At 42.7% G+C, this 22769-nt stretch overlaps 1 protein-coding gene across 3 annotated transcripts in view; it reads right to left on the bottom strand.

The window, feature by feature from the left end:
• Positions 1-22769, bottom strand: part of efl1 (elongation factor like GTPase 1) — a 237538-nt gene that overhangs the window by 126784 nt on the left and 87985 nt on the right. For all 3 annotated transcript variants that reach the window (XM_033050217.1, XM_033050218.1, XM_033050219.1), the window contains exon 16: positions 2213-2344. In XM_033050217.1, the coding sequence (XP_032906108.1) occupies positions 2213-2344 (132 nt within the window). The remainder of the gene's footprint in view (positions 1-2212; positions 2345-22769) is intronic.

Genomic DNA, 22769 nt, shown 5'->3' with positions numbered 1-22769 from the left:
GGGTCTGTGGGGCTGTGAGGCAGCAATTCTACCGCTGTATCACCGTGCCGCCCCTGGGAGTATTCTGAGACTGTACAATGACAAGAAAAAAATGACCAGATTTCTCAGGCAATGCTCTTAAAGGATTGAATGATGTAATTCCGTGAGCATCTGAATAGAATTACCGGCGCTGGAATGATGCCTAGTTTCAATTTCACTGGGGATCAGAGATGAATTACACAGGTTTTTCCTGAATTTTCAACCAAGCTTTTTCGTTTTTCCCAGAAGAGCAAATGGTTTTGGATACTGGGTGGAGCGAATATACTGTGATATGCAATGCATTAAAAATACACTGGCAAGGCAGGGTGGGACAGAGATCTTTCCTTCTTTGTTACTTTACAATTTACTTTAGAGATACAGGCCTTTTGTCCACCGAGCCCATGCCGACCAGCAATCATCCCATACCCTAACCTATACACAGACACTAGGGACAATTTTACAATTTACCAAAGCCAATTAACCTACAAACATAAATGTCTCTGGAATGTGGGAGGAAACCCGAGCCGCTGGACAAAACCCACGCATGTCACAGAAATAATGTACAAAATCCGTACAGACCGCAGTCGTAGTTACGATGGAAGCGGGTCTCTGTAAGGCAGCAAATCTACCACTGCATCACTGTGCTGCCTGTTTGTTTTGCTCAAATGTTCGATACATGCCCCAAATGGACTGGTGGCACCAAGTTCCATTTCAACTTGATAACAAGGTGATTAAAAAAAAGGTGTAGGAAGGAACTGGTTCAAACCGAAGAGACACAAAAAGCTGGAGTAACTCAGCGGGACAGGCAGGCAGCATCTCTGGAGAGAAGGAATGGGTGACGTTTCGGGTCAAGACCCTTCTTCAAACTGTAAATTGGCTTGTTGCTTTAATTCCTCCTGCAATGCTGGAAATGATTTCCCAATCCGACCAACTCCTGATATTTTCCACATCTAGGATTGGGCTCAGGAGGTGTAAAATATGACATGGGTCCTGGTCAATATTAGTTCTAAATTGCTCTGGTGCAGAATTTGTTGAATCTCCACGGTAAATATACATGGGACAATGACGTGTCTGTAAGTCCAAATATGACAAAACATTTTTGTGGAATCAGATGCTGGTTATAATGAATTAAATATATCACAAGCTGCTTCCCAAAAGGGTCATCAAACGGCATTTTGACAACAAAACCTTCAGAGACATTAGGATGAATAACCTAAAAATACTGCCAAAGGGAAAGGTTTAATGAAATATATTAAAACCAGGAAAGGTAGGGAGTTGATGCCTGGATTATGGGGTATTAGTGACAGGGGGAGGCTGGACAGACTTGGATTGTTTTCTCTGGAATGCTGGAAGTTGCAGAGAGACCCGAGAGAAGTATATAAAATTATGAGATACATAGATAGGGGAGACAGTCAGATGGAAATATCAAATACTAGAGAGCATAGCTTTAAAGACGAGAGGGGCAACGTTTAAAGGAGATGGGGGCGAGGCAAGATTTTTTTGTACACAGAGGGTGGTGAGTGCCTGGAATGTGATGCCGGGGGTGAGTGGAGGCAGATATGATGTTGGCATTTCCGAGACTTTTAAAGAGGCACATGGATATCAGTGAGTGGAGGTTTATGAATTATGTGCAGGAAGATAAGAGTAGGTCTTGGCATCATGTTTGGCACAGACATTGTGAGCTAAAGGGCCTGTTCCTGTGCTGTACTGTTCTATGTGTTTAAGAAGGAACTTCAGATGCTGGAAAATCGAAGGTAGACAAAAGTGCTGGAGAAATTCAGCGGGTGCAGCAGTATCTATGGAGCGAAGGAAATAAGCGACGTTTCAGGCCAAAACCCTTCTTCAGATTGTACTGTTCTATGTTCTTTGAAGGATTTGGAATAAAGTACCAGGCAGCTGATGGGCGATGAAAATTTGGGTTAAGCAGGAGACAAGATTGGATAGAAAGTAGAAATGCAAGGCAGGAGTTTACAGTTTAAAAAGCACTCAACCAAAGCTGGGTTTTAAATTTCAAATCATTGTTGGACAAAAATCTGGTGCAGATCAACAAGTACAGGAGTAATGAGGGAAACAGGCTTGGTGTAATCTTGGTGCCATGGCAGGAGAGTTTTGGATGAACTCCAAACATATATATTAAGCAGTGGGAATAAACAGCAGCTTGAGTTGAGCCAAATACAGAATGTTACCCACATACTTGGATGTTTGGGTTCCACCGCGACTCGTACAATAGGAATTGCATCAAGGTTCAAGGGCGTAAAAGGAGGGCATAATGGAGAGGTCGACAACGTGGCAGACTTTAAGACGTGATCTTCTAAGCCACCAATACCTAAAGGCGACAAATAAAAACCAAAGGAGTTAAACATGAATAAGTGTGCTGAATATTCTGATTATTGCAGTAACATGAACAGTTCTATGCATCCTTCTGACTCAACCTAAGAAATGAGAGCAGACCCTTGGAGCATGGTCCACCATTCAGTAACACCGTAGCTGATCTTCCACTGCTGTGCCAGTTCCCACCAGCCTCACTAAAGAGATGACCTTAATGACATGAAATGTATCCATCTGTGTTTTGACATGACACTTGAGGCACCATGCCTCTTTGGCATAGAGAATTCCAAAGATTCACTGTCCTATAAACATTTCTCCAGATCATTGTCTTAACGGAACCTCCTTTCCTCTGGAGCCCCTTGAGACTCCTCAGCCAGGAACAACATCTCTGCATCAAGCCTCTCAAGTCCTAAGAATTTTAGCTTTCAATGAGATCGCCACTCATTCTTCCAAACATGCGAGCAAACTCAAATGTCATAGCTAAACCTGTGATCTCTGGAACCAGTTTTATGGATGTCACCACACTCTATCTTTGGCTATTGTAGACTTTCTTCGGCTGTCAGGCCAAAACTGTTCATAATACTGCCATGGGCAGCCCAGTGGTGCAGCGGTAGAGTTGCTGCCTCATGCACTAGAGACCTGGGTTCAATCCTGACCACAGGTAATGTCTGTGCGGAGTTTATACGTTCTCCCGGTGATCGCATGGGTTTTCCCCCGGGAACTCCGGATCTCTTCCACACTCCAAAGGATGACAGGCTCGTAGGTTAATTGGGTTTGGTAAAAATGATAAATTGTTCCCTTGTGTGTAGTGCTCATGTACGAGGACCGCTGGTCGGTGCAGACTTGGTGGGCTGAAAGGCCTGTGTCCATTCTGTATCTCTAAACTAAACTAAATATTCCAGGTTTGGTCTCATCATGGCTCTCTACAATTGCATTGAAATAGTCCTTACTCTTGTATTTCACACACTCCCATAAAAAAGCTAATATCTCCATTTACTCTCCCCTAACCACCCAATTTCCTGCGCATTAATAAATACTTTGCTTTTCTGTTATGTTCACCAAAGTGGAAATCTTCAATTAACGCCAGTATATTATATCTAATTCTGTGCTTTAACTTTTCTGATCAACTTTCTTTGCAGAACCTATCAAAAGTTCCCTTATCTATTCTACTCGTTTCATCCTCAAAAAACTAAAACTGATTAGTTAAGCCTGATTTCATATTCATAAATCCATCCTGACTCTGCTGAATCCTAATATTTTTGTCAATATGTTCCGTTATTACATCCCTCGTTACAATTTCTGGCATTTTTATTTCCACAGACATTAAGATTTCAATGTTATTAATCCTCTCTCTCCCTCCATTCTTAAATAGTGTGACCACTTTGCTACACTACAATCCACAGGAACATTTGCAGAATTAATAGAACTTCAGAAGATGATAATTGATAAGCAAAGCATTCACTTTCTTTAAAGCTGCCTCCTTCAGAATATTGAGATGCAAGTCATTGGGTCTCAGGGATTTAATGGAGAACTAGTGCTACTGCCAGTGCCCATTCAATGGGCCGATGGTCTGATTCCATGCTGTATCATTCTCTCAGACTCAAGCTCACTGCCTCTCTCAATCTTTGCTCTATTTCTCACAAAGAACCTTCATTCTCCATATATCTGGCAGGTTTTTTGTGTCTTCGTTTGTGAAGACAGATACAAAGTAATTGGTTAATTCCTCTGTCATTTCCCTTGTTCTCCGACAATAAATCATCTTGCATTTCTCTGGATGGGGCCACACTTGCCCTCTCAAAGTCTTTTCTTTTTGTGGTACCAAAATGCTTCTTGCAATCTACTCTCATATTCTGCTTTGCCTTTCTTTATCGATGTCTTGGTCCACCTTTGCTGAGTTCTAAAATGTTCCCAATCCTCAGGTTACTGCTACTTCTGGCAACATCATGAGGCTCTTCCTTGGATTTACAACCTTCCTTAATTTCTCTGGTCAGCCACGGATGAATCACAATCTTCCTGTTATTTTTCTGCAGCCTAAAGGAATACATATAATTCGCAAAATGTCTTTACATTCTAACCACGGCCTGCCCATTGCCTCACAATCTACCATAACCAACTCTTCTCTCAAGCTTCAGTACCAATCAGTAGCTTGTATTGAAATCGTTTCGATGCAACATACAAGTGTCGATGAGCACAATAAATGCCAAAACCAATGAGACAGTGAGAGAGCTATTGTGTGGAAAAAGGAAGAATTACATATGCATCTTCTGGAAGCAATTTAAAAACTTTACATACCAATAAATCATCCTGCATGCGTTTGTTTTGTGTGTCTAAATAATGGCTCTCAAATTCATTGAATAATAAAGCATCAGTATGCATTTTCTCAGCAAGATTTAAAGTAGCCCCCATGGAGTGCGTAAAAAACTGATATTCCAATCTAAAAGCTGTGTACAACTGTTGCTTGCAAGATGACAATAAAGGTTGATTGATTGATTGATTGATTGAGTGTTGCATCACCAATTCCAAAACTCGACTTTGGGGTTTAATAAACCTAACTGGGAAAGCGTTCAATGTTTGCATTCTTCCAGTGACTAGCAGAGGCTTTGCAGTATTACTGCTTGCTAAGCACATGCAACATTCTTTCCCCAAATGCGTATTTCACTTTAATGCCACGCAAGAAAGGAATGCTTAAAAATTGGATTTCATCCTTATTGGTTCTGCTAAAAATGCTGGTTTGAAACTCTGCAAAAATATAACCGAAAATATGTTTGATTGAAACCTTCATACTTTGCACATATAATCATATGCCAATATAGGATTAACACTCTTCCTAATCCTGAAGAAGGGTCTTGACCCAAAACGTCGCCCATTCCTTCTCTCCAGAGATGCTGCCTGTCCCGCTGAGTTACTCCAGCATTTGTGTCTACTGTTCCTAATGCAACAGCATTCGTTGTAATGTACCGGAAGTGGCGGCGCTGTGAAACGGCTGCGGCTCGCCTGCAGTCTGTCTGTTTTTACTTTTTGTGTTGTTTTTTTTGTCTAGCTCAGTTAAATTTTTGGTTATTAGGTGGTGTTATGTGTGTGTGTGTGTGTGTGTGTGGGGGGGGGGGGGGGGGGGGGGGGGGGTGAAACAGGGCTTTCTGTCTCTCCCTTCGGGGGAATGCGACTTTTTTGTCGTATCCCCCTTCTCTTCCCCCGCCTGAGCTGAGGCCTAATGGCGGAGCTGGCGGCCTCCAACCTGCGACCAACCTCGAGGATCCGGAGGTAGAGCCAGCGAGGCTGGCCGTCTTCGAGCTGCGGCGACGTTCGGGCAGCGGCACGACTCGGCGCTCCGGCGAGGGCGGACGGCGCGGGGCTGAGACACTCCCGTGCGGGTGACGCGGCTACCGGCTGGAAGGCGCTCCCGTGAGGGCGGACCGGCTCCCGGCTGGAAGGCGCTCCCGTGAGGGCGGCCTGGGTCCCGGTTGGAAGGTGCTCCGGTGTGGGCAGCCCGGTGCGGGGCTGAGACGCTGCCGTGTGGGCGGCCCGGTGCGGGGCGGAGACGGTGCTCCGGTGGCTGAGGCGGCGTTCTGGCGGCAGCGACCTGAATCCGGGGCTTGGCCGCGGGCCAGTGGACGACATAGTCGGGAGCTCGCAGGGCACAGGCTGGTGCCTGTTTTCCGGAGCTCCCGTGGCAACAGCTGCATCCGCTGGACTGGAGGGCGGCAGCTTCGACCACCCCCAGGCCGCGGAGCCTGAACCGCGGGACTGATACCATCGCCCGGTGGGGTATCGCCTCAGCGCAGAGGGAGAAGAGGAGGGAAGAGACAGTAACTCTAAGACTTTTGCCTCTATCACAGTGAGGAGGTGCTTGGTGAACTCACTGTGGTGGATGTTAATTTGTGTTTATTGTGTGTTGTTATTATTACATGTATGGCTGCAGGCAACAACATTTCGTTCAGACCGAAAGGTCTGAATGACAAATAAAGGATTCAATTCAATTCAATACAATACCTGTCATCAGTTTGCACTCATCCTAGAAGGCTTGCCATCCATTGCCATCAACATACACAGTAGCTGCCATGGAGGAGAAAGATGTTGGCAGAGGAGGATGGCCCTTTGGTTTAGTGGAACACAACTGGCAGTATCTCCAGTGTGCTCAGAGACCTGTTGGGACCATTATAAGAAGAGCCTAGCAGGAATTACAGAGGTGGTTATAATTGTCCCCTCCAGATGTGGGAATCCATATTCATTTAGTTTAGTTGAGTATACAGATACAGCGTGGAAACAGGCCCTTTGGCCCACTGAGTCTGCGCTGACCAGCGATCCCCCATACACTAGTTCCATCCTACACACTAGGGTCAATTTACAGAAGCTAATTAATCTACAAACCCGCATGTCTTTGGAATGTGGGAGGAAACTGAAGCACCTGGAGATAGCCCACTCGATGAATGCCCAAAGCCAGAAGAACTATGAGCGTCACTGAAACAAATAGCACACTGCCCAACTTCCAGAAATGATCTTTAACGCAATCGGTTTGATTTGCATATAAAATATAGGCACTATAAAGATTTGATTTCTAGGCAAAACACTTAACTACAGAATTGAAGACAAAAATGCTGGAGAAACTCAGCGGGTGAGGCAGCATCTATGGAGCGAAGGAATAGGTGACGTTTCGCCTCACCCGCTGAATTTCTCCAGCATTTTTGTCTACCTTCGATTTTTCCAGCATCCGCAGTTCTTTCTCAAACATTACAGAATTGAAAATGTTAATCACCACTGGTTACAAAATATGAAAAAAGACGTGAAAGAACAAAAATTACCCTTTCATTAATGAGCGTGTGCCGGCAATGTGGAAAACCGCAGCTCACGGCACGTTGGGATGACAGTGGAGATCCTCAACATGTAACCACTTGCATCCTGCCCAGGGACATTACTCACAATCCTTCAGGAGGTGGAATCCAGATGGTGGAAACATGATGCAAAAATTGGAGTACTGTACCACCATGGGAGGGCTGATCATCAACAAGCTCTCAGGTGTAGACATAATGGGGCATGGACACCAATGTTCAGGTGGGTTAAGGAGGATCCACAAAGAAATGTAACAGTGCCACCAATGATACTTCTAAAACATCTTCACATCCAGCATAGGCACGCCGACGCTAACTTCCTGCCCCAGGCCAACATCACTAGCACTGAGGACTTGACTATATTCAGCCAGCTCTGATCGGTGGGCCATATTGTTTGAAACCAAACTACCAAAACACGCACTTTCTTCCAAGCTGCGTCATGGGAAACAATGACCAGGGCTTTGGAAACTCTTCAAGGATTTACGCAAAGCTTCCTTGTCACCAACTCATGGGATGCCTGGCCAGTGCAAGAGGAGCTTTCAAGAAGGCACTGAGTACTTTGAGTCTTTTGCCCAGAGCACATGGAAGCGCATTGTATGTGGCATTGTACCTCTGAGACAACTCACCCATTCATCAAGAACCTCCAGCCTCACCTGTATTAGAGCCTATGGATCCAAGTTTGAGCACCTTATAACCCATAGAACTAGAATAGAGTCAAGCCGTCCTCAACACTAGGGCATTGCCTGATCTGCTGAGCGTTTCCAGTTTACTATTTTTTGGATGACTGATGGTATTATTCCAGCAGGGAGGAATGTACAATTCTCATTCAGCACTGGGTTAGAGTGATGAAGTCATAGATTGGTGCAACACAGATATAGGCCCTTCACCCCTAATTCACCCATGCTGACCAAGATGCTACATCCAAGCTAGTTCTGCCAATAATACCCCCCCTCACCTGGACCCACCTATCACTTGCCAGGCTTTATCCTGCTCTCACCTCTCTTCCAGCGTTTTCTCTCTTACTACAATCAGTCTGAAGAAGAGTCCTGACCTGAACTATCACCTGTCCATGTTATCCAGTAATGTTGCCCGTTGAGTTACTCCAGCACTTTGTCTCTATTTTCTGTTTCCCCACATTTGGCATTATTCCACTCAACGTTTCCTATCTATGTAATTGTCCAAATGTCTTTTAAATGTTGTTATTGTATCGGCTCTCCACTACTTCCTCTGGTAGCTAATTCCATATGCTCATCGCCCTCTGAATGAAAAATGTGGCCCCTCAGGTAACTATTAAATCTTTCCCCTCTCAACTTAAAACTATGTCCTCTGGTTCTTGATTCCCTCACCCTGGGAACAATACTCTATGCATTCAACCTATCTGCTCCAGTCATGATTTTAAAGAGCCTCTTAAGGTCACCCCTCAGCCTTCTGTGCTCCGAGAAATGAAGTCCTGCACTCCTCCAGTTTGATTTGTTTGTTTCCACATGGGCAGAGCTTTCCTATCCCAGGAAACCACTCCGGGTACAACAGCAATGTTAGTGATGCATGAATTGTACCATCGAGTGAAACTTGTACGTTAGCTGTACAGATGCTTGAGGTGACAGTGGCTCCAACCTTCCTTGAACAGTCTGGGTGCCACTGGTATTGCTCCAGAGGTTTCCGTTCAGGTTTCCTAAGTGTGACGGGGGCATAACTAATATTTGATGGAAGTTCTGTCTACTCGTTATCCAGTTTTCTCATCTGTAAGATAATTAAAGGATCCAATCAAAGCATGTTGAATGGAAACGTAGCGTTAATGTCTTGCACATTGTGTGAGCACTGAGGGGCATTCATGAGGCACGTCGCAGCTCTCAGCTTGCAATCCACCATACAACCTCACAATGCAGCTAGTATGCACCGTTCCTGCTGGTACTTACCCATGCAAAGCAACAAGAAATTACATTGAGGATAGAATGCACCTAGTTGGGTTATGATCCTTGGGTTTAGATCATCAGAGTATAATTAAATCAACTATTTGAAATGTTTATAGGATTTAGTATGGTAGAAACATAAAAGCTATTTTCTCTGGAAGTGAACAGCGGAATAAGACAATCCAACGCTAATTACTGAAGAAGAGTCTCGAACCAAAACGTCACCTCTTGCTTTTCTCCAGAAAACCTGCCTGACCCGCTGAGTAAATCTAGCTATTTTCGGTGTAAACCAGCATCTGCATTTCCTTCTTACACAAGGCCTTCTTAAGGGCCTGTCTCACTTGGCCGTCATTTGCACGTCACGAAGGTGGCGCGTAAAGATTTCGAGCATCCCAAAATCCTGGGGCGCCGTGAGCTACCGCACGTCACTGCATACGCCACCACACCTCACCACGCGCCATGCGCGCGTCACGATGTGCCAACCAATTTTTAGGATGTTGCGTAAATGACGCGCAAATGATGCCCAAGTAGGACAGGCCCTTTACTGTTCCTTCTTACCGTTCTGATAAAGGGTCTTAGACCTGAAATACTCATTATAATTCCCTTTCCACTTACGCTGCCTGACCTGCTGAGTGTTTCCAAAATGTTTAACCAATGTTATTTAGGTATCAAATCAAGAAACAAAAAAGCTAATGGAAATTGGGACACTGCGACCACAAATGAGTGAGTGTTCAGTTAAAATTTTGAAGATTGGGCACTACTTTTTTTCTTAGGGAAAACATAATAATATTTATGGAAACGTGGTTAAATATAGACCACTCATTATTCCCCCAAATGGAAGATGAGCTTTAATATATAGAATAATAATACTGACTCTACATTCAATCATTCCATCATGTACTCCTGCAAGCTGGAATAGTCTTTCCCATGGAGTACTTGATTAACATTAATATATGAATCACTTCCCATTTCAATTCTGTTCCTTTTCAAACATTTATGTACTACTTTAAAAAAAAATCAATATCAGATGCTCTTTCCTTAAATCCAATTCAGTTATTACTTTTTAACATGTACAATAAAAAAACTTAGTCTTGGTAGAGAGGTATCTGTAAGTATAAATCAACTCGACACAGCAACTAACTTACTTCAACAATTACTTTTCTTTGTCAAAAAAATCAAGCCTTTCATCACATCTTTGCTGCAGAATCATCCGTTGCTCTTTTCTGTCCCCATTTCTATATTCCAACGTGCTTTTGAATATAGAACCACACAGTACAGTAACGGGCCCCTTAGGCCACAATGTTAGTGCTGAACATGATGCCAAGTTAAACCGGTCTCGTTTTCCTGTATATCTACCACCATGCCTGGCGGTGTGTTCCAGGCTACCACCATGCCTGGTGGTGTGTTCTAGGCTACCACCATGCCTGGCGGTGTGTTCTAGGCTACCACCATGCCTGGTGGTGTGTTCTAGGCTACCACCATGCCTGGCGGTGTGTTCCAGGCTACCACCATGCCTGGCGGTGTGTTCTAGGCTACCACCATGCCTGGTGGTGTGTTCTAGGCTACCACCATGCCTGGCGGTGTGTTCCAGGCTACCACCATGCCTGGCGGTGTGTTCTAGGCTACCACCATGCCTTGCGGTGTGTTCCAGGCTACCACCATGCCTGGTGGTGTGTTCCAGGCTACCACCATGCCTGGTGGTGTGTTCCAGGCTACCGCCACTCTCTGTGTAAAACCCTTGCCCCGCCAAACACCATTAAGCTTTCCTCCCTCACCTTTTAGCAACGACCTCTGGTGTTGGACATTTCCACCCAGGGGAAATGGTTCTGACTGTCTACCCTATCTCTATCTCTCCCCTACCCTACCTATCTATGCCACTTCTCCATCCATTTCTACAGCTGGTCAATATTCCTCAGATAGCATTACCCACTGTCTGTAACTCCTCCAGTTTGGGTGTCATCACCAATCCAACTACATTTCCGTACAAGTAATGAAGTTAAGCAAATATCCTTCTTAGCTCTCCCAATGGTACAATGATTGCAATCCATGAGCCGGTGAGCTATATAAACTGCTGAGTTTTCACAGTTTAAACTCAGTCCCCATTAGGTTTACTTACATGAGCAGCAATAATCTCAAACAAATAGTCTCCCTGCTCCAAAATCATGGAAGAAAGCAAGAGAGTCAGAGATGCCAAATATCGTGGGCAAGTGAGGAGAAGGACAACAGATCGCTTGACTATCTGGATGGGCTCTTATGGCCAGCTGCAGCTTGAACTTGGCGCCAAAATAGAATTCCACTGTATCTCGGTACATGTGATCATACATTGAACATGAAGTCAACAAGCTAGCTACTTCAGAATCCCAACAACATCCCAAGAAGGAATCAAGAACTAAATGATAGGGAATGACGGGAATTCTTTGGCGGATGGGGGTGGTAATGAGTAAGTGTTGAGATTAATGCTGTGCTGGACACTGCATAATCGGCCGGTTCACCTCAACAATTACAAGGTCAGGGTAACCTCAGTCCAAGTGCATCAATGTCTCCTTAGCATCAATAAAAAGGGCTTTACATTAACTGGAAACACTCAATAAATTGATCAATAATTACACACAGGTTCCATTCCTTCGCTAGCTTTGCTAATGGCACTTCTTTATGCAAGCTTTATGTTTCCAGCTCAATGTGACCTTGTGCATCCACTGGATCAGTAATCTGAAGCCACAATAAACATGGCTTGACACTCCAGGATGGAGGAGATGCATGCATACATTCACTTTCCTTTGCAAAAGGCTTCAAAATAAAACACAACCATGTCCGACTTTCTTGTTCTCTAGTCTCCTATGCTTCAAGCAGGTGAAGAATATTGGCTACCAATAATGAAACCGGGATGACATGGATCTGAAATAGCACAGCTATAATTAAAAACTGGTAATCAATTACAATTCACTTTTCCAGCAATTTGGAATTTAGACTCAATCATCCGCAAAAAGTTCAACAATTAACAAAATGAACTGAAATATGGTGAAACATGTTGAGTGAACAGGGTAAAATAAGTGAAAAAAAAAGCACAAAAAAAAGCCTGATCCACAGAATTGCGAATCATGTTAATTTTGGACTGTTCTGCAATTGTGCACTATGTAATATTGGCTTACATGGCCATTTATCAAATTATAAATGAAGAAGGTACAATGTCAAGCATCTATAATTCTTGCCTTTAAGAACACAACTCGAATAAACTGGAATTAGTGGATTATATTCCAGCCAGTTGGAAATACAGAACAAATTGGAGAAGAACGTTCACTGTGGCTTTAGAATCAGTCGGGGCTCACTGAAGAGTACAACATCCCAGTGCCCCCACCCTGCCAAGTGTCCCCCCTCCCAGACGCTCCTGCACTGCAGACCCACTCCTCCCAGAAAGCCCAATACTCTTACAATTTGTCCTGACTTCTGAGTAACATTGCCCAGAGAAGTCATGGGCTGTAAACAAAAGATGGCCAGTGTACAATAAACCAGGGTTTCATATTGCATCCCCATCCCGTTGAAGAAGGCTCGTTGCCAAGACTAGGAATCGGGGTCGCCTGCAATGTTTTCTCATCATCCTTTCGAATACCGTTAAATTAAAAGGTTCACAGTTAAAATATTATGAGGCTTCTCACACTTCAAGTTCTGATTACTTGATACAATTCAATATTCTGCTACCTACATCTCATCCAGTACTGTTCATCCATAATCAGTGGGTTTGCTGAAGGCCTTCCTCCTATCCATGCAATCTCTTCCAGCCACCCAGCTCTGGAAGATACCTGCACTACCTTCATTGTTTAGTGACTACATTTCAATGACCCACTAATGGCAGCTGCACATTGGAATTCCCTCCATGAACCCCCACAGGATTATGTTCCTCCTTAAACATAACAACCACAGAAGGTTGTGGAGGCCAAGCCAATGGATATTTTTAAAGCAGAGTTAGATTGATTAGTACAGGTGTCAGGGGTTATGAGGAGAAGACAGGAGAATGGGGTAGAGGGAAAGATAGATCAGCCATGATTGAATGGTGGAGTAGACTTGATGGGCCAAATGGCCTAATTCTGCTCCTATCACATAAACCTATGCACTTTAAGAAACTCTTTAAAGTTTGACTGTTTTGACCAAGCTCTCTTTTGAAAGTCTGTCAAATACTGTGGGCAATTTGATCGCTTCAGGGCCCAGAAACATGTAACACGGTTAAACATGCTACATAAATGCAAGCTGTTGTGTTTTAACCTATATTCAAGTACACATCGCTGCTTGACAAAATAGGGTGAGCTTGTGGCAAATCAATAACCTCATTCACCATCAGCATCCGCCCATTCATCCCAATACTGGGCATTCTGTTTCCCACCAGCCTCTCCCACCACCTTCAGTCAGTACTGTTACCTCCACTAGTGATGTCATTCAATATCTCATCATTCAGTATCTCACTCAATTACACACCTTTCCTTTTGTTCTCTCCAGCCCTTCATTGTTTTACCTATAATGTTATACATTCCAATGTTGTTATAGTGTCTGTCTAAACGACCTCCTTTAGGCCATTTAGTCCATCAAGTCTACTCTGCCATTCAATGTCATTCTGAAGAAGGGTCTCGACCCAAAATGTCACCCATTCCTTCCCTCCAGAGATGCTGCCTGTCCCACTGAGTTACTCCAGCATTTTGTGTCTATCTGCCAATCAATCGTGGTTGATCTATTTTTCTTCTCAACCCCATTCTCCTGCCTTTTCCCCGTAACCTTTGACATCTTTACTAATGAAGAACCTGTTATTCTCCACTTTAATACCAAAGTATGGTCTCCACCACCATCCTTGGCAAAGAATTCCACAGATTCACCACTCTGCGGCTAAAGAAATTGCTCCTCATGTCCACCTTCACCCACTTCCAGAAATCCAAACAATCCTGACGACACTGCAGTTGTCATTCATTGTTATCTCTGCTGTCCTTTGGGAAAAGACGGCTCCCCCTCCACAACAAAAAATAATTTAGTTCAGTTCTTTATCTTTTCTGCGCTGTTCCTATTCTGTAGTAAAGAAGAGTATTGTAGAACGATTTCAGCAGAGGGAAAGATTTAATTCTATTGTAATTAAGAAAACCCTTCATGCATTTAAAGGCTGAAATTACTTCCAGCAACATTTTATATTACCACATTCAAATGAAATTCCTCTGTGCAGTTTTATAATGTCTTTATTAACCCAGTTAAGCAAACATAATAAATATGGCATGTTAAAATTTCATATAATAATTATTGGTAAGGTAATTAATTTCCTTCAATCTTTTGCAAAACACAAAAACCTAAACATAAAATGCTCTGATAATATTTTCTAATGGACAATTGAAAGGAGAAGGAAAAAGCACAAGAATCACCTGGAATACATTAATACAAGGATTCCCACCTTGGGGTAAATTTACCCCCAGTTGGTAAACTTCGCCTACTCAGGGGGTAAATTTGTTGATTGTGGATTTGTACATATTTGTTCTCATTGACTGACTGTGTTTGGTTCTGGTATACCGGTATCTGTTCATCATTAGTTGTTCATAAATAAGTGAAATAACATTGTTATGTGCTATTAAAGTTACCAGGGGTAAACAGGTCGAAAAAGGTTGGGAACCCTGGCCCTAATATCTTGCTGCCTGTCAAGGGAGCAAGTCATAGGAGGGAAAGATTCTCAAAAACCATCTGTAAAGGGAATATCTCAGGCTACAGGAAGAACATTATTTGTAATTGAATGATAGCAAAAGGTGCGAGAGGAAATCAAAGAGAGAAATAAATTTACATTGACCTATAACTGGCTTAAAATAAACATTGATTTCATGAAATGAACAAGATGCCTTGTTCCAAGCCTCAACATATTATTATTAACCCTCAACTTCCAGGATAGACACAAAACTCTGGAGTAACTCAGCGGGTCAGGCAGCATCTCTAGTGACGTTTCGGATCGAGACCCTTCTTCAGACTGAAAGTCACAAGAAAGGGAAGAAGGGTTTCCCTTTCCCATAACTTTCAGTGGAAGGAAGGGTCTCGACCCGAAACGTCACCCATTCCATCTCTCCAGAGATGCTACCTGTCCCGCTGAGTTACTCCAGCTTTTTGTGTCTATCCTCGGTTTAAACCAGCATCCTTCCATGGCTCCACAGGCATCCTTTGCAACCCCCTTCCCCATTTCTCCTGACCACACCACTTCAAGGCCAGTTTCCAAGCTGCATCTCTCAACTCTAAACTGCAGGTGTTGGTATCATGAACAAAGGCAAGTTTCCATTGCAATGAATACTATGTTTTGATTAAATATTTTTGGCAAAGGAAACTTAAGATTTATTTAAAAGTCAATTTTGATTTTCATTAAACATATTTTATTTATAAACTCATTGATATTCTTTTTCTCACTTTGAATGTCTTGCACAAACAGCATTGGTTCAATTGTACAAGATTCTATGATTAATCCCAGTTTAATGTGGAAGTCTCAGCAAGGTATATGCAATCATAATGTTCCTGGCTTATTTGATTTAAGCTCATCTTATTAACTTTCAGCATTGCTTCCTTCATTTGGACTTATCAATATAAATTGTACATGGCAACTATATTACAAAAGGTCCTAAATATATAGCTCCAACAATATTGGTACTTGCAATAAGTTTAGCATCTACATCTTATGCTGTGTCTGCATCATCCTGTACCGTGCGAGCTCTGAACTCTGACTAAACAACTATTTCTTCATCCATTTCTTCTCTCAGGGGCTCGTGAATCTCTGGAATCCTCTGCCCCTGAGAATGCTGGATCATTACATACATCTAAGGTGGAGATAAATAAATATTTGAAAGATTAAAGAATTTGGGCATATGGGGAACTGGCACAGACAGAGAAGAAGTCGGGGCCAGCATAGATCGGCCGTGATCATATTGAACATCAGATCCAGCTAGAATGGCCGGCTACAGTTACCTCATATTGTTTTGTAATAACAAGGAACTGCAGATGCTGGTCTACCCAAGAAAGACACAAAATGCTAGAGTAACTCAGCGGGTTAGGCAGTTGCAGTCTTCACAATCATAAAGCTGTAATGACAATCAACCACAGATTACTGCTTTAGTGTGTTTTGTATAGCAACCTGCAAAACTCATCAGGTCTTCAGGAACATGGCCTGTTCTTTGTCACTGGATGGTCATTTGACAACAATATGCTGAGCTTAACTAAATGAGAACAAATTCTGTTAACCTTCGATAGACACAAAATGCTGGAGTAACTCAGTGGGTCAGGCAGCATTTCTGGAGAAAATGGATAGGTGACATTTTGGGTCGGGACCATTCTTCCGACTTCAAATATTGTTAAACTTATTAACCTGAATTATTATAAATTAAATCACTCTGTTCCTATTGTTAAAACATAACAAAATGATCAACAGATGTCATACTTCTTTCTGTTAAATTATTCATCAACAAATTAGGTTATGCATGCAATGAATTACTTCAAATCCCAAACTGGGAACCTGTTCATTTAATTATTTATTGATAAATGGTCGTGAGCAACTGCTCCAAGTTCCACTAACCTAGTAATGCTCTCCACTGGATATTCTCACCCAGTCTGCTTACATGTGGCACAAATTAAAAATATAAGGTTGAATTGTAAATGTTGATGGGTCATGGATAACACTGGGATGGTGACATCAAACATGGAATGCAGCCGGTCCAGGGAATGCAGAGGTAAAACTTATAAACCAATTAATTTTAGGCAATGATATTCCAGCCCACTCACACAGCACCCAAGGTCTGGATGAACCCTGGACATTGGTGATATGGAGGCACCCATGCCACTGCCAGCCGTGCCACTGTTTCACCCAAAGCAAGAAGAGTAGTAGGGAGGATCAACAGTTGATGCTGCCTCTCCACAACTCCAGCTGTCTGTGCGGAGTTTGCATGTTCATACGATGACTGTTGTGGGTTTCCCTGGGTGTTCCAATTCCATCCCACATGCTGAAGCCACGCTGTCTGTTAGGTTTATGAGTACATAGGTGGCAGAGGAATTGGTTGGGGTTGGGGGGGGGGGGGGGGGGGGGTGAGGGGGGAATTGATGAGAATGTTCAAAGAAAATAAACTGAATTAATGTAGAAGATGCTTGGTTGCTGACTGTGCATAAAGGCCCATTTCCACACAAGAGATTTGAATTTGCCTTGAATTAAAAGGTAAAAGGAATCTGGTTTAATTTCTGCTCCAAGAACATCTTGTGGAATTGAATGGTCAGGGCATTCATGCAGCAGGTTTCTGGGCAGATATGTGGACCATATGTCTCAGCGTCTGATATAATAAGCAATTTAACTGCAAATAATTACATTTGTATGAAACCACAAGTGGGAGAAAGGCAAGTAATGCATTTTTCTAAACTCAGCATCATCCTGTATTGGTGGTGATATAAGCTAAGAAATATTTCTTCAAACCACCAAGTGCTGGCTGTTTTACAAATAATACTAAGTGCAATTTTTTACTCTTGTGTTTGACAGTTTCATCCCTCACACTAGTCTGTTTCTTTTAATGATTTCTCATCTCTTGGAGCCTGCAGCTCTTTATCACAGCGTCATATCTATACACAAACTATTTTTAAATGTTACTGCTTCCGTTTATATTATTGCGTAGCAAACCTGCACCCAAAATCTGGAGATGGTATAAAGATGCACAATGTTTCACTAGTTAATGTGCAAGCTATTGTCAACCAGATTAAGTCAAGTCAAGTCACTTTTATTTCTATAGCACATTTAAAAAACAACTCTCGTTGGCCAGAGTGCTTTACATTGGTGGAGGTACTAACATAGACGTGATACAACATTGGTTCATAGATTAAGTACATACATAAATACATACATATAGCCCTCCCTCAGAGGACGTCAAGGCTTGAGAGTAAAGATGAGTTTTAAGTCTCGACTTAAAGGAGTTGATGGGGGGGGGCAGTTCTGATGGGAACAGGGATGCTGTTCCAGTCTGGATTAACTGCAAACACACTTCTCGCTTGGTACATTCCTTAATGACAAATTGACCACTAACTTATTTCAATTATCTCTGATTATAAAGTTGGGGGGGCTCAGGTCTCACTGAACGTATGGTCCAAGCAGGTCCTCTGGTGCATCACTGCTGGAGGTGTCATCTTTCAGATGAAACGTTCAACCTGTGTTTGCCTGCTACGGTGTTACTTCAGAAAAGCATGGGAGTTACGCCAATCATCTGCCACTAGCTACTCCTCAGCTAACATCATCAAAACAAATTACTTGGCTATTTTTTATTTCTGTTTGTCCTCAAATTGGCTGCTGCATTACCCAGAAGACAAAAATGATGACTCTTCAAAAGTACTTCAATGACTGTAAATTGCTTTGAAATTAATGTGACACACATAAAAATGTTTTCCTTTTTCCTGATTTGCAAGCCAGCAGCACGACCCTCACTGCCATTCATTGATACAGTCCCTTATCCAGATGTTCCAAAAAGCATCACTTTATAGGATGATCTGAGATGCCGTTATTCCAAAATCAAATTAGTTCCAATAGTCCAGACACTGGAAAGATTACAATGATTCAATTCTTGCACCATCATCATTGGAGATCCCTCAAGATTCTTTCATGCCCCCTAACCCATCGCCTCAGTAAATTCATTCAATGGACCAACTCATACTGACTGTGGCAAGTACTTCCTAATGGATCCTTCAAATTATGGAGACCTATTACAGGTCCAGCACTCACTGAGTGATAGATGATTCCATACCTATCATTCCATTCCTTCACTACACAATTCACCCCCTCCCCATAGATACTGCTCAACCTGCTGAGATTGTCACCTCATCCTCCTCACTAGTTTCCACCAGACTACACCAGACTGGAGGATACTCACTCTTTCCATCCCAACCTCACCTATTTCCATTACCAGATCCTTCCTCCTCCAACTCATTTGCTGATATTTTTCTGTGTTATCTACACACACGACAGTTCTAGTATATACATCCGCCACGATTGAATGGCGGAGTAGACATGATGGACTGAATGGCCTCATTCTACTCCAATAACCTTTGAACTTATAAACTAATGCTCTGCCAGATGGTCTTCCATTTTCATTTCCCAACTTTCCTCAACTCATCAGAAACTCTCCTCGCCATACCCTATTGCACACAACGTCTTTATCATCTTTGTTTAGAAATTCACATCAAATTGATTTAAGGTGAGGGGGGAAAGATTTAATAGGAACCGGGGCAGCAACTTTTTTTTACACAAAGGGTTGCAGGTATGTGGAAGGAGCTGCTGGGAGGAGGTAATTGCGGCAGGTACTATCACAACGTTTCAAAGATATTTGAACAGGTACATACATGGATAGGATAGGTTTAGAGGGATATGCGCCAACTAGTGGGACTAGTGTAGATGGGCATATGACTCTCTACGACTCTCTCACTCTCTATGACTAAGTGTTTCAAAACCTCCTTTGGTCATCTGTGAGAAATCTAACCTGTAATGCTGACCCCATTCCCACTACAATCTTCACCCTCTACAGCGGCCATTCCTGCATCACTCTCGTCTGTCGGATATCATTCTAAACCTCACAGTGCCTTTCTCCTTCTTCAATGGTCTCATTAAAATCAATTTTTTGTCCAATTGTTCTGCTGTTAAGTGCTTTGTGATATTTTCCTATATTAAAGAGATTATATAAATACTAATTTTTATACAATATTACACACGAACTGGCTGTGGAGGAGGCACTTACTACATTGTAAGGCAGACAATCAAATGTACAATGTACAAATCAAAAATTCTGCATCAATTCTTTCCAGACATACTACAAAACACACTATTTCCTCTCAGGCTATCTATAATTATCCTGTCTTAAATAGGGAAGAGCATGAAATTAAATTTTATGACTTGCAAGTAGATTTTGGGTAAAAAGACTTTCTGTTGTCATATCAAAATAAAAATCAGTTTGCAGAAAATGGCGAGCTGGATCCTCGGCATAAATTGCTTTCTGATTTTTTCTCTTTTCAACCATTGATTTTTAATTAACGTAGCCTTTCTGCAAGCGATTATGTAATGGAAGTGCAACACCATCACAGCATTATCTGTATCAAAATCCAGTCAGTTTGCAATTTAAAATAATCCGTTCCCCACAAAAAAGTATAATATTTAACACAAGATGCCATTCTTCAATTTTTTTAACTCAAATGAGGAGGGAAGGAGATGTTTCAAATCTAGGATTATTCAATCACTAGGAAATCTATCATTAGGAGGTTAAGCATCTGTTGATATTTTTCTTTTTGTCTGGACTCGGCATTCTGTCCATCTTGCCATTGATTTTTTTCCCCATAAAGAGATCAGAGTTTCTCAAAGAGTGATGCAAGGAGCTGCAGAGGCTGGAATCTTTTGTAGAACTGTGCTGGAGTCTAAAGAAAGGTCTCGACCTAAAATGTCATCATTCCTTCCCCCGAGAGATGCAGCTTGTCCTGCTGAATTACCCCAGCATTTTATGTCTATTTGCTGGAGTAAATCAGTGGGTCAGGCACCATCTCTGTAGGACATGGATAGGTGATGTTTTGGGTCATCACCTTTAGTCTAAAGAAGGGTCCCCACCCAAAACGTCACCTATCCATGTTCTCCACAGATGCTGCCTGACCCGCTGAGTTACTCCAGCACTCTGTGAAACGCCACCTATCCATGTTCTCCACAGATGCTGCCTGACCTGCTGAGTTACTCCAGCACTCTGTGAAACGCCACCTATCCATGTTCTCCACAGATGCTGCCTGACCCGCTGAGTTACTCAAGCACTCTGTGAAACGCCACCTATCCATGTTCTCCACAGATGCTGCCTGACCCGCTGAGCTACTCCAGCACTCTGTGAAACGCCACCTATCCATGTTCTCCACAGATGCTGCCTGACCCGCTGAGTTACTCAGAAATGGTAGTTGCTCCCTTAAGAGTGAACTAGTCAATCCAACGTTGTGCTACAGAGCAGCTTCTTCCAGGTCCTTCTCCTTGGTGACAACCAATAAGAAGTATTCAGCCATATTTTTCAGCTCCACACATAGATTGCTCTGTTGGTCCTTAAAGTCCTTTCTTTAGCTACATTCGCGCTCCTAATATATTTATAGAATGACTTAAGATTCCCCTTAAACTAACTGCCAAGAATATTTCACCACCTCATTTTACACTCCCGATTTCCTTCTTACGTACTCTCCTTCACCTTTTATATTTTCAATGGACTCACTTAATTGTTGGGGCACAGACCTGTCATACACTTCCTTTCTTTTAAACCTTCAATAAACGTTGACGCCCCAGATTCCTTAATCTTGCCCATCTTTTCCTTTCACTTTTACCAGAACATGCTGTCCCTGATCTCTTGCTAACTCTCTTAAAAAGGAGCCCACATGTCAAACGTTGTTTCACCCACAAGCATCAGCTGCCAATCGACTGGAAGAGGCTAAATCTGATATGGTGTGAGGTTTACTCAACATTTCCTACCCATGTGCTGCGTGTAAGGATGAAGTTACATTACTTAAACTGAAAAGGGTTTAGAAACATTTGCAATGCAGCCATATCCCCATTGAGAAGAGTAAACCCGTATCTAAGTAATAAATAAGAAAGTGAAAATTAATAATGTCAAAACTCCTACCAAACCCTCATCAAAAAGTGAGATGAAGAGATGGGTTAACACAGCAGATAATAATAATAATAATACATTTTATTTGTATAGCGCTTTTCAAGAGACATAAAGTGCTGCAGTAACTCAGCAGGACAAGCAACATCTCTGGATAGAGGGAATGGGTGACGTTTTGGGTCAAGACCCTTCTTCAGACTGTGGTGGAGAAAGGTCTCAACCCAAAACGTCACTCATACCTTCTATCCAGACACACTGACTGTCCCACTGAGTTACTCCAGTATTTTGTGCCCATCTTTGGTTTGAACCAGCATCTGCAGTTCCTTCCTACACATTGGGTTAACACTGCAGTTGTGGATGGAGATATTTCATCTGCAGAATGCCCGGTTGTGAATTTGTACAATTCTGTTTTTCTTTAATATTTCCAGCACTGCAGCTCTGCCTCTCCTTCTGGTACACTCTGCACCTTTTTATTCCTTAAAGAAATGGTTTGTCACTCTCAAGCCCACATGGATGAGGGGAAATAACCTTCTCCAGCAGAAAAAAATAGCAATCAAAGTAGTCTGAAACATCAAAATTTGCAAGATTCAGCTGCCTCAGCCCAAGAGGTACTGCGTCAGAAAATCACCAGGCTTTGGTGCAAGGCATCCTATAGCTGTGTCCCAGAACCACTGGTTGTCCCAGAACCACTGATTGGTGGTTCTTGTCCCACAGGGTAACCCACCTTTCTCAGGGTGGGAGATTGCAACCATCACGTGGTCTGCCCTGTTTCGACGAATGCAATCAACCTGGCGTGCACAATCAAATAAGATCTAATAGAACAAGTTGTCCTACAACTTTAGGCTGTGCACGCCATACGCAAGAAGAAGATCTGCCTTTCTCTGCCATTACTACAATTAGTCTGAAGAAGGATCCTGACTGGAATCGCCTATCCACGTCTTGACCTGAAATGTCTCACCCATTCCTTCTCTCCAGAGATGCTGCCTGTCCTGCTGAGTTACTCCAGCATTTTGTGCCTATCCAGGTCTTCCAGATACGCTGACTGCCCAGCTGAGTTA

The sequence above is a fragment of the Amblyraja radiata genome, chromosome 34 (genome assembly GCF_010909765.2).
Source record: "Amblyraja radiata isolate CabotCenter1 chromosome 34, sAmbRad1.1.pri, whole genome shotgun sequence".
NCBI classification, from domain to species: domain Eukaryota; kingdom Metazoa; phylum Chordata; class Chondrichthyes; order Rajiformes; family Rajidae; genus Amblyraja; species Amblyraja radiata.
Note: the sequence above shows the minus strand (reverse complement) of the source record. Positions and strands in the feature narration are given on the sequence as shown.